Source organism: Eutrema salsugineum, unplaced genomic scaffold (genome assembly GCF_000478725.1).
Source record: "Eutrema salsugineum unplaced genomic scaffold, Eutsalg1_0 scaffold_20, whole genome shotgun sequence".
Taxonomy (NCBI): domain Eukaryota; kingdom Viridiplantae; phylum Streptophyta; class Magnoliopsida; order Brassicales; family Brassicaceae; genus Eutrema; species Eutrema salsugineum.
The window spans coordinates 1,022,021-1,033,165 of record NW_006256828.1 but is presented as its reverse complement, the minus strand read 5'-3'; the positions used below and the strand labels follow the sequence as shown (position 1 = coordinate 1,033,165).

Genomic DNA, 11,145 nt, shown 5'->3' with positions numbered 1-11,145 from the left:
ATAACATGCTATATGTTGCAAATTAAATTAGATCTATTGAAAAAAGATATATCGATATATAATGGATGGGTTCTTGTGGCTAAAACTATATATAGAATACCAAATTATAGCACGTAAAAACAAATACGTGCAGTAAAATTATATTATTAAACAATAAAATGATTTTTGCCATAATTTTCTTGAGTTTTATTATTACATCTTAGAATTTTTTGTTTAATTTGCATATCACAACTGACACATAAACTGCAAACCCATATAATTGTGAATAATTGATCAATTGTGTGTGTCGACAAAAAAAAAAAATTGATCAATTGTGTAGAATCACAAAAATATTTTTTGTCATCAAACCATTCATTTTTTTCCATTTTATGGATTACCAACCAAACCAAATATTGAAACAAAAGAAAGGATGGATGAATAGAAAAATCAATTTTTATATGTAGTAGTAGGTGTAAATACACTAGTAAGTAGTAACCTATACTGAAATTAAAATCTCTGTCTTGACGGAATCTAACAAAACTACTGTACTAACGTCCATCTGAGTTTCGAGTAGATGAATTCTTTCTTTGTCGGCTCGCTTGGATGATTTATCTCCAAAATTTTAAATTTTGAAACAATTGCATTAAATTATTTTTCTGCATATACCCCAAATAATTTGCCACGCGTATTGTCGTGTCGGTACTTCAAATGCAGCGAACCGAGTTAATGTAAAATACCAAATGTTTAAGACCTTATGCTTATGGTATTTTACTTCTATTATTAAGTCTGACTTTTATCTCTTTAAATTTTCTTCATATTGTATTCCAATTAGGTTAGAAGTGTAAATTGGGACTAAATGGATTTAGATCGCATCAATGCATGATTGAGTATGTAATGTATTACAAATTGATTGATATTTCGGTCCAAAAGTCAAACCTTTTAAAAGTTGGTTGTACATATATTTTTTCTTTTATTTGCGGACAAATATAGGTTGTAAACTAGTAATTATAATTAGATAGTATGAGCAAAAAAGAGAGCGAGAGAGAGCTCAATAGTAGAACACATAAATTCGCGGTGAAGTTTGAAATTGTGACTATAAACTCGATTTTCATTGGAAGTTAATTCTCTTAGTTAATTTGGGTAATCAGTTCACGACAAAAACATCACCTACTAACTACTAGCGCCCCCCACCACACACACACACACAAATAAATTTAAAACTTAATTCAATCTCAAAATTTTGGCCGATTTCCGCAAGAAACGAATTTAAATACCTGATATATAATGAATAGGTGATATAGGTCTATAATTCGTATGAATTAAATGAAGTTTGGAAAATTATTAAAATGGTATAAGAGAAGTAGGGTCCGTAGTGAGTCAATATGAAAAGGGGATAAGGAAGCGGCCCGGAAGATCTCGATTAAAATCTGCAAATATTAAATTGTCTGTTTTTCTCTTAAAAAAAAATATTTCGTAAAAGAATTTTGTTTTCTCTTTCTAAAACCGCGTTCAATTATACAGAGACAGCATATAGATAGGATTTGACTTTTGACTTTGAATCACAACCTCGTTACATTTCATTATAATAATTTGAGATCACATGATGTTTTTATTTAAAAATAATCAGGATATATGTTTTTAAATCGATTAATCAATGGCTGTGATGGTGAACGAAACAAAATCAGTAAACAAGTTACAAATATATATGTAGACAAAATTATGAATTTAAGAAAAAAAACTATCAATTGTATAATACCAAAAAACAAAAACTAGCGATAGCAGAGAATAAAGAAATATATTAATACACTAAACAAAATTCTGAGTAATACTGATTTCAATGTACTTTCTCTCTTTCTCTCCATAAAATAAATACCTTGAGAAAGAAAAGAGAGAAAAAAGTCAAAAGACAATGGATGTAGATCATCAATCTGAGGATTAAGATTTGCACAGACAAGGTTTGTCAACCTTACTTCCAAGTAACAGATATTACCAAACCTATTTGTCTAGTTTAAACTTAGATATTTTTGTAAAGAAAAACTAATAAATATTTTTGATTAATGTTATTAAAGACATACAAATCATTGTGTTGACGAGTAAAATCAGTCTAATTGTAAATAAAACCAAAGAAAAAACCTAAATTTATAACCAGTGCCGTGCCAACACATTTAAAGACTTAAAACAATTTAGAAATGATGGCCTTTTATAAGTGTATAATTTTCACAAATCATAGAACTTGAAGATAATCAAACTGTAAAATCTATATCACTGAATATGTAAAATTATGTATAAAATAAATATAGAAGACATTTTAATGAGTTTGTCATTTAAAAATATATTAAAATATCAAATACCTATCAAAATATATTAAAATAATAAAATAACAAATAATATATAGATCAATAAATTTAAGTTCATCAGATTTATAGTAAAAAAAGATAGATAAATTATGATTTGAAAGTAAAAATTATTATCACATTGAACTTTTGAATAAAAAGTCTCCTAGAAACTCTAACAACAAATCTTTCACTAAGTTAACTAATATTGTTATTAATATGTGGCTTAAAAAAATGTGGTTAAGGCCATTGCCTTTTTTCCACTAAAGGTGGCACAGCTCTGTCTATAACAATTTTAATTCATTAAGCGATGAACCACAAAAAAGTAGCATATCGGAATTTGAATACAACATAATTTTATTATCTTATACTTTTAATTTTTAAATCCTAAATTTCATTAATTCGTGGTGATCTAGTGGTTGAAGATTTACTTCGCTAGTTGAAGATTAATGTTCATGTCCTAACACTGTATTTACAAGTTTTATAAAACATTTGTTAGTTTTCTTTAACACATTCTGAAAATATTTATAAAAATAACATTTCTGAATTCTGATATTGTATACACACGATATTTTCGATTTTGACCAAAAAATGCTATAAAATTAAAGAAAACTATCTATGCAAATATCTCTAATGTTTCAAGTAATGCATAAAATTTAAAAATATCACAACTTTTTTAGGAAGCCTTATTTACATAGATTTAGTGATATGTTTAAAATTTGAGGATATCACTAGGCATACAAAATAAAACAGAAAATATATTTCTGTTTGTGTCAAAAGAAATTAAAATATATAAAAAATAATGACCAAAAATAAAAAATGTTTTATTTTTTTAATGAAAAATTAACTTTAACCTTAGAATTGATTCATTTATTGACAAAAGAGATTAGTCTTTATATGAGATTTAAAATTTTGGAGACAACAAAAAATATTTAATATTTCTCGTCATGTCATGTCATAAAGCAGTAACAAATTCAATGTGTCATAAATTAAAAATAACTATGTTTTGATTTTATTTTAAATATGTCATAAAATTAAAATACATCTATTTTTGGTTTCTTTTCTTTTTTTTAATATTTCATAAACTAAAATATCTATGTTTTGATTTGTGCCTAAAAAATAGTGGAACAAAAGACAGTGTCTTTAAATTGATCAGATCTATGTTATCATTAATTCGTTACTTATTACCACATATAGTCTTGTCATTGTTTGCTATATATATGTTGATCAATAAGTTGAAAGATTATAATTTATCTTGCTAAGTAAAATCTGACAAAAGAGAAAACACAAAATGCAAAAGAAATGTCCAATCGCTGATCCTATATGTGACTTCTGTTCATGCACAGGGAGGGGATGCCAATATCCAGGTAATGTACATCTATACCTTTTTTTCTACAGAAGATATAACCAAAAAATCTATTAACTACTGTAAAAAATCATAACGTTGATTGAGTTATTAGTCGTGTTCCAAATCGAGTTAGCTTTTTCTATTAGTTTACATACTAATAACTTTTTCATTTGGTATACATACTAAGTTCGTTTCAAAAGTTTTTTTTCTAAATTTTGAAAATCCATAAAAAAATACGACGGTTTAATCCAAACTAAACTATAGTGCAAAAACCCTAATTGACCAAATATGTTTCTACAAGCAGTAACACCATATACATTAATACCAAAAATTAAAAACTTGTAGCATGGTGTGTGCAGGATTGAAGGTGGAATGGCCAGAGCTAATAGGTGTGAGTGGAATCGAAGCAAAGAAGAAAATTGAAAGTGATAATCCATATGTGACTGCTTTTATATATCCTCAAGATCTTTTTTTACTACCAGCCATCTGTTGTTGTAACCGTGTCCTTCTCTATGTTCCAAACGACAATTGCCCCAACGGTCTAGTCACTAACCGTCCCATCGTCGGATGATCTACTATATGTTGTTGTTTCTTTTTCATGACTCAGTTTCATGTTAAGCTTTATTAAGTCTTATAACTATTTCGTGTGTTTCTCATGAATAAAATGGAAATAGAAAAGCTATTTCTAAGCTATATTGTATCGTTAAGTTTATATATCTGTTATATGGGATTTCGATTAGTAACTATAATAGATTTTCTTTTTAATCATATATAGAGTCATGAATTCGTGATGTATCGAATATCAGAAACCAATATTAGTGGGTAAAATATGAATAATTTGGTTGAGAATTTTGGACAATGGAATTGGGGTGTTATTCTTAAAGCTAATTATATCACTGGACTTTTAACAATTTAAATGGATGAGAGTCCAATGAACCTACATTAAAATGGATGAGAGCTTAATGGGTCTTATTCTCCATCAACCGTCACAATTTTAACTAAAGAAAAATCTCTTCTTCGCCCGTTCATAGTCAATATCGTCCTTTTCTTCATTCTTCTTTTGGTCTTCTTCCTCTTGCAGAATCACAGACTGTCACTACACAATGATACTCCCACTTTCTCTCTTGTACGTCACATTTGTTCTCTATCATTTTAGTTACTTGTTTCATTTCTGTTCTTTTTCTTCTATGCCTTACTTTCATCCAATTAGGGATTTTTTTTTTGGGTGTATCCTTGTGATGTATTCATCAGTGAGACCTAGCTCGAGTTTTTCTTGAACATTAAGCTTATGGGTATGTTTGATTTTTTTTTTTGTTAATTTTCCATCTAGGGTTTAGTTTCACTTCTGGGTATATTCTCCTCTGTGACCTTGTTTGAGTTTTTCTTGAAGTTTTGCCTTCTGTAATTCTGTATGTTCGATTTTTCAGTTATTTTTGTGCCTATGGTTTATTCACCTACATAAATTTTGTGATATGTTTAAAGTTTGAGGGTATCACTAGGTTTACAAAATAAAACAGAAAATATGTTTCTATTCATGTTAAAAGGAATTAAGATATAACAAAAAAAATAATGGCCAAAAATATAAAGACATTTTACCTTTTTAATGACGAATTACCTTTAACTTTATAAAAGATTCATTTGTTGACACAAAAAGTAATTAGTCTATAAATGAGATTTATAATTTTTTGGAGACAAAACAAAAGAATATATAATGTTTTACGTCATGTCATGTCATCAGGCAGTATCAAATTTAATATGTCATAAACTAAAATAACTATGCTTCGATTCTATTTTTAAATGTGCATCAATTAAAATATCTTTTTTTTAAGGTGTCATAAAATAGTGGGAAAACAATCAGTGTCATTTAATTGAGATATGTTACTATTAACTCATTTTTAATGACAACAGATAGTCTTGTAGTTGTTAGTTTCCTTAGTAAAAGGCAACATATATGTTTGATATATATGTTGATCAATAAGTTGAACTAAAATATTATCATTTGAAAGATTATCAATTATCGTAAAATCTGACGAATCAAGAAAAGACACAAAATGCAAAACAAGTGTCCAACTGTTGGTCCCAAATGTGAATTCTGTGCATGCTCAGGGAAGGCATGCCAATCTCGATTTCCAGGTAATGTACATCTATACTTTTTTCTACAAACGATATTAGCTCAAAAATCCATCAATTACTGTAAAAAATCATAATGTTGATTGATTTGCTAGTCGTGTTCTAGATCTAGTTAGTTTTTTCAATTGGTTTACATATTAATAACTTTTTTATTTGGTATACATACTAATAACTTTTTTATTTGGTATACATACTAAGATCGTATGTCAAGTAGTAACCATGGTCCTATGCAAGAGGTAAAATGGTAGTTATTACTTTTACCGTGATCGGTAACTCGTGATCTGTGAAACCAAACTAGTATAAATCAGTTTTGATGATGTTTCAATTTTGGTTTTGTTTAGATTCAGGTTTGATCAATATTGCATCATTTGTTTTCTATATTGAAATTAATTACATTTGATATTCTCCTTTGTGCTGGTATTCAGATTCATTTTAAGTAAAATTATTTTTAACTTAATAGGATAAATTTTAGGTTGGTTTTTGATTAGATCGACTCCATTTATCTAGAGTGAGCACCCTTGATCATTTCTATTATGTTTATCTCCCATGGCGATTTACAAAATGATAAAGAAGTTTGAAATATAAAGTTTTTGTTTCCAAATTTTGAAAACTCACAAAAACAAGTTGGTTTGATCCAAACTACCATATTATATTTTAGGAGAATTGAATCTGAAAACCTAGTGCAAAATCTCTAATTGACCAAATATGTTTCTACAAGCAGTACTACCATATACATTAATACCAAAGATTAACCACTTGTAGCATGGTGTGTGTAGGATTGAAGGTGGAATGGCCAGAGCTAATAGGTGTGAGTGGAATCGAAGCAAAGAAAAAAATTGAAAGTGACAATCCATATGTGACTGCTTTTATATATCCTCAAGATGTTATTTATGTACGAGCCATCAGTTGTTGTAATCGTGTCCTTCTCTATGTTCCAAATGACAATTGCCCCAACGGTCCAGTCATTACTCGTCCCATTGTCGGATGATCTAGCTACTATATGTTGTTGTTTCTTTTTCATGACTCAGTTATAACTATTTCTTGTTTTCTCCTGAATAATGCAAATATCTCTAATATTTCATGTAATGCATTAAAATTTTAAATATTTTAGGAAGTCTTTTTAACATAAAATTTGTGATATTTTTAAAATTTGAGGATATCATTAGGCTTACATTATAAAATAGAAAATATTTTTCTATTCTTGTCAAAAGGAATTAAGAGATGACAAAAAAGTAATGGCCAAATCTATAAAGACAATTTACCTTTTTAATGATGAATTAACTTTAATTTTATAAACGATTCATTTGTTGACACAAATAGAGATTAGTATATATGTGGGATTTAATTTTTTTTGGAGACAAAACAAGTAAAAAAATAAATGTTCCAGGCTACAATTGCCCCAACGGTCCGGTCACTAACCGTCACATTATCGGATGATCTATATATGTTGTTTTTTTTTCATGATTCAATTTTATGTTAAGCTATGATAAGTCTTAGAACTATTTCTTGTTTTCTCCTGAATAAAATAGAAATAGAAGTGCTATTTCTAATATTTATTGTATTGTCAAGTTTATATATCTATTTGATGGGATTTTGATTAATAATCTTTGTTTTCATCTTTTTTTTTCATCATCTATATATGTAAGAGTTGTGAATTAATGATGTCTATTTTTGAATATCAAAAACATAGAATAGCGGATAAAAATATGAATAATTCGGTTCTAAAATAAACTTAATCAAATATGAGATGAAAAGTTTGAACAATGGAATTCAGATGTTATTTAGTTTTTTTTTTTGGTCAACAAGTCCATTACTAGAAAGCCCAAAAAAAGTAATTACAGAGTGTTCTAAAACCCACAATAGGACCAATACAATTTGAGATCAACACAAAAAAAAGATAAAACACGTCGAAACACGTGTTGATCAAAAAAAGAAAACAAAGGCACATGGCATCTGAAGAGAAAAAATGTTGCTTCACTGTCGAAATCTCTGCCAACTGTGGTCTTCTTGCCGACGGTCTTCTCACCGCCAAATCATCATCTGGCGCCACAAAGACTTCATAAGAAACACTTCTGCTTCTTCCTTCTTTTTTAATGACTCCTCCAATTAGAATCTGTATGAGAAATTGGCCAAGATTTGATATCTTCGATTAATCATGCCGATCATCTTTGACTCAAGACTAATAACCCAACGTCATCAAGGCTTTTAAAGGGATTTAGAGAGATCTTAATCTCTCAGTTAAGAGATGACGATGCCCAAAGTCGAAGAAAAATCTCAACACAAACTACCAGATCCGATAACCACCGCCTCACTATAAGAGGACCAAAGTGCAGAGGAGAAATGGGCGAGAAGACATCAGAACATATCCGGAAACCTTTGCTTTACCATAGAATCCATGATTTTTCTAGCAAGAGTTAATCCTTCACTTCATTAAGGACTAGTGATGGTTTTACAAGCTCCAATAGAACAAATCAACAAACAAATAAGATCAGCAAAAGAAATCCGAAAACCGGAAAACCAAAATCCAAATAAATCGGAAACTTATTACCGGTTGAAACCGGAGATTATTATCCGATATTAATCAGAATATGAACAAAAGGGAGAAAAAGTGCTTCCTCTCTCTCAACGATAGAGATGAGAGAAGAGAGAGGATGGAAAAAACTCCCTTAGCTAATAATTTTAAATTCAACAGATGATTAAAAAAAAAAACAAAAAGCTAATTATGTCATTGGACTTTTAACAATTAAAATGGATGAGAGTCCAATGGGCCTTTTTTCCTCCATCCGTAACAATTTGAACTAAAGAAAAATCTCTTCGCTCCGTTCATGGTCAATATCGTCCTTTTCTCCACTCTTCTTTTGGTCTTCTTCCTCCTGCAGAATCACAGATGTCACTAGTACTACATACAGATACTCCCACTTTCTCTGTTGTACGTCTCATTTCTTCTCTATCTTTTTAGTTACTTGTTGCATTTCTATTCTTTTTCTTTTTTTGCCTTACTTTCATCCAATCTAGGGGATTTTTATTTTATTTTATTTGCTTCTGAATGTATATATCAGTGAGACCTGGTTTAAGTTCTTTTTGAACATTAAGCTTCTGGATATGTTTCGATTTTTTTTGTTAATTTTCCGTCCAGGGTTTAATTTCACTTGTGGGTATATTCTCCTCTGTGACTTGTTTGAGTTCTTCTTGAAGTTTTGGCTTCTGTAATTCTGTATATGTTCGATTTTGCTGTTATTTCTGTGCCTATGGTTTATTCACTAACATTTCTCTAGTTTCTTTCTCTGTTCTTGCTCTTTAAACTTGAAGAACACTTTCTTCTTTGACCTGTGTGGTTGATTTTGGTATAATGTGTTTAGCTTCTGGAAACCTTTGATATAATAATTTAATTTCTAGCATTTTTTCCGTCGATTTTGGTTTTGATTTTGATTTTGAAGAACAGTTGTTTCCAACTTTGATCAATTTTTTCTTTTCTCTTGAACTTGGGTTTTGCAGGTTTCTATTTGCTCTCCTGTACATAGCTGTTGAATCCATTTGGTCACTTGCTATGGAGAACAATTGGTTCGAAGACGATTTTACACTTACTGTTTCCAAGAGACAGAAACTCTGCCATTCGTTGGAGAAATTAAAAGCTGAATCGTCTCAGATATTGAAGACTTTACATGACTATTGTGACATGGTTGGTGAGAAGAGGTCTAAGGAAGTAGAGCTAATGAAAGAAGAGCTTCAAATTCTGAGCTTGAAGTTAGGGAAACCAAAAGAAGATTGAAGCAACAGAGATCGAAGCTAGTGACAAAGAAAAGGAACTTGATTTGCTAAGGAACCATATCAAGTCAGAAGAGAAGACACTCATTGAGCTTAGGACATCACTGAAGAACACTCAAAACGAACTTGAGTTGAAGAAGACAGAGTTGAGACTGAAGAGCAGTGAGCTTGTTAAGCACGAGCAGCAGCATGTTGCAGCAGAGACTGAGCTGTCTAATGTGGAGGCTCTCTTGCTTCGTGAATTCTCCTCAGCTTCTCCTGGTCTTCATGAAGTATCCAGTTATCTTAGAGCTAAATCTAATCCAGCAAAATTTGTTTTGGACCTAGTAGAGGGACAAATCAGGGAGGCTCATCGAGGCCAAGAACTTGGTTTACAAGATTCAGTCTTGGAGACCTTAGTTCTGTGTTTTGAAGAGCTCGCAGAAATCGGAGGATCGAACAAGGCTCAAACGCGGAAGAAGGCTACGCAAGTGGCAAATCTCTGGAAAGGGAAGATAATAATCGAAGCGCCAAGATCATCTCTCGAGGCTTTGGCCTTTTTGCTATTCATCTTGGCGTATGATTTAAAGAGTTTGATCAATGAAGAAGAGACCGTGCTACTTGCCACATCTGTTTTTCATTACAAACAAGGTCCAGAACTCTTTCACTTGCTTGGTCTCAAACTCAAGATCCCAGGTTAAATTCTAAAACGTCTCTGATACATAATAAAAGAAGAATCACGAAGTAAGGTCTTATTACTCTTTTTTTTTTTCTTTTGCAGAATTTGTTAGAGATCTCATAGAGGTTCATCAATACATTCCTGCAGTCCGAATGATATGTTTGTTCAAGCTTAGAGACTTTTCAGCGACTACTCTTTTAATGAAAGAGATCACCGATTTAAGACGCTCTGCCCTGGAAAAAGTAAGAACTGGTTCTACATCTTCCCATGTGTTTAATATTGTTTCATTGGTGCTGATATTAGAGATCACTAATCTATGTTTTGGGATTCAATATACAGGCTGAAAACAGAGATGTTGGAAGATTGAAACCCATAGTTGAACTTGTGTCAGATTATAAGCTTGACATTGATCTTCCAGGAGATCTTATTGCCAAGCTTATGTTTCAGAGACAAAACTCAACACCACCTGTGCTTCATTGCCCTGTTGAAGCACCGCAAGAAACTAGCACCTCCTCATCGAAAGATACGACCTTTCAGGATGCTGCTACACGTTCAGGTGTGGATCTTCTGTTTCCTAAAAGTGAGACTAAACCCTTTGTCAACCCATCAGCCAATGGTATCAGGCTATCAGGCAAAAGTAGCTTTTGGGTGTGAGTTAGGCCCATTACTAACAGTAGGTTATAATGTCAGATTCTCAATACGTGTTAAAGCTTGTAGGAACTAATTATGTATGTATTATTAGCTTGTGATAGGTCTTAGGCTCTCTCTCTCGCTTATGGCAAGTTGGTCTCTTTGAATATATCTTCATAGGGAACCATTTTGCTTTTTTAAATCGAGCAAAGGAATCGATTCATCACCATCTTTGTTTGTTTTGGTAAACTTGTTCCACTTTTGGCTAGGCGTGTCTTACACATGTGTCTATTCTTTGCGTT

The 11,145-nt window shown here is 31.0% G+C and overlaps 4 protein-coding genes across 6 annotated transcripts in view; all 4 read left to right on the top strand.

The window, feature by feature from the left end:
* The window catches only part of LOC18016084 (probable WRKY transcription factor 16), a 45,325-nt gene that overhangs the window by 28,789 nt on the left and 5,391 nt on the right, over nucleotides 1-11,145 (top strand). The gene's annotated exons all lie outside the window — the stretch shown is intronic.
* On the top strand, nucleotides 3,604-4,253 carry LOC18016308. Its single transcript, XM_006398131.2, has 2 exons — nucleotides 3,604-3,679; nucleotides 4,020-4,253. The coding sequence occupies exons 1-2, from the start codon at nucleotides 3,604-3,606 to the stop codon at nucleotides 4,229-4,231; spliced, it is 288 nt and encodes a 95-aa protein (XP_006398194.1). The 3' UTR covers nucleotides 4,232-4,253.
* Nucleotides 5,665-6,864, top strand: LOC18016307 (inhibitor of trypsin and hageman factor). 2 transcript variants are annotated; one of them, XM_006398130.2, is made up of 2 exons: nucleotides 5,665-5,793; nucleotides 6,567-6,864. In XM_006398130.2, the coding sequence occupies exons 1-2, from the start codon at nucleotides 5,712-5,714 to the stop codon at nucleotides 6,776-6,778; spliced, it is 294 nt and encodes a 97-aa protein (XP_006398193.1). In that variant the 5' UTR covers nucleotides 5,665-5,711; the 3' UTR covers nucleotides 6,779-6,864. The 2 variants fall into 2 exon arrangements, with proteins under 2 accessions (XP_006398193.1, XP_024010984.1); XM_024155216.1 differs by having other exon boundaries at nucleotides 5,673-5,793; nucleotides 6,553-6,864.
* LOC18016306 lies at nucleotides 9,553-11,066 on the top strand. Of its 2 annotated transcripts, none has more exons than XM_024155215.1 (3): nucleotides 9,553-10,185; nucleotides 10,316-10,455; nucleotides 10,553-11,066. In XM_024155215.1, exons 2-3 carry the CDS (start codon nucleotides 10,366-10,368, stop codon nucleotides 10,865-10,867), a joined length of 405 nt encoding a protein of 134 aa, XP_024010983.1. In that variant the 5' UTR covers nucleotides 9,553-10,185; nucleotides 10,316-10,365; the 3' UTR covers nucleotides 10,868-11,066. The 2 variants fall into 2 exon arrangements, with proteins under 2 accessions (XP_024010983.1, XP_024010982.1); XM_024155214.1 differs by having other exon boundaries at nucleotides 9,553-10,230.

Excerpts from the sequence above, each read along its gene's own strand:
- LOC18016307 (XM_006398130.2), top strand. The coding sequence starts at position 5,712 with ATGCAAAACAAGTGTCCAACTGTTGGTCCCAAATGTGAATTCTGTGCA. Across the intron at positions 5,794-6,566 it reads ATGCCAATCTCGATTTCCAG|GATTGAAGGTGGAATGGCCA; the intron begins GTAATGTACATC and ends TGGTGTGTGTAG.
- LOC18016308 (XM_006398131.2), top strand. The coding sequence starts at position 3,604 with ATGCAAAAGAAATGTCCAATCGCTGATCCTATATGTGACTTCTGTTCA. Across the intron at positions 3,680-4,019 it reads GAGGGGATGCCAATATCCAG|GATTGAAGGTGGAATGGCCA; the intron begins GTAATGTACATC and ends TGGTGTGTGCAG.
- LOC18016306 (XM_024155215.1), top strand. The coding sequence starts at position 10,366 with ATGATATGTTTGTTCAAGCTTAGAGACTTTTCAGCGACTACTCTTTTA. Across the intron at positions 10,456-10,552 it reads GACGCTCTGCCCTGGAAAAA|GCTGAAAACAGAGATGTTGG; the intron begins GTAAGAACTGGT and ends TTCAATATACAG.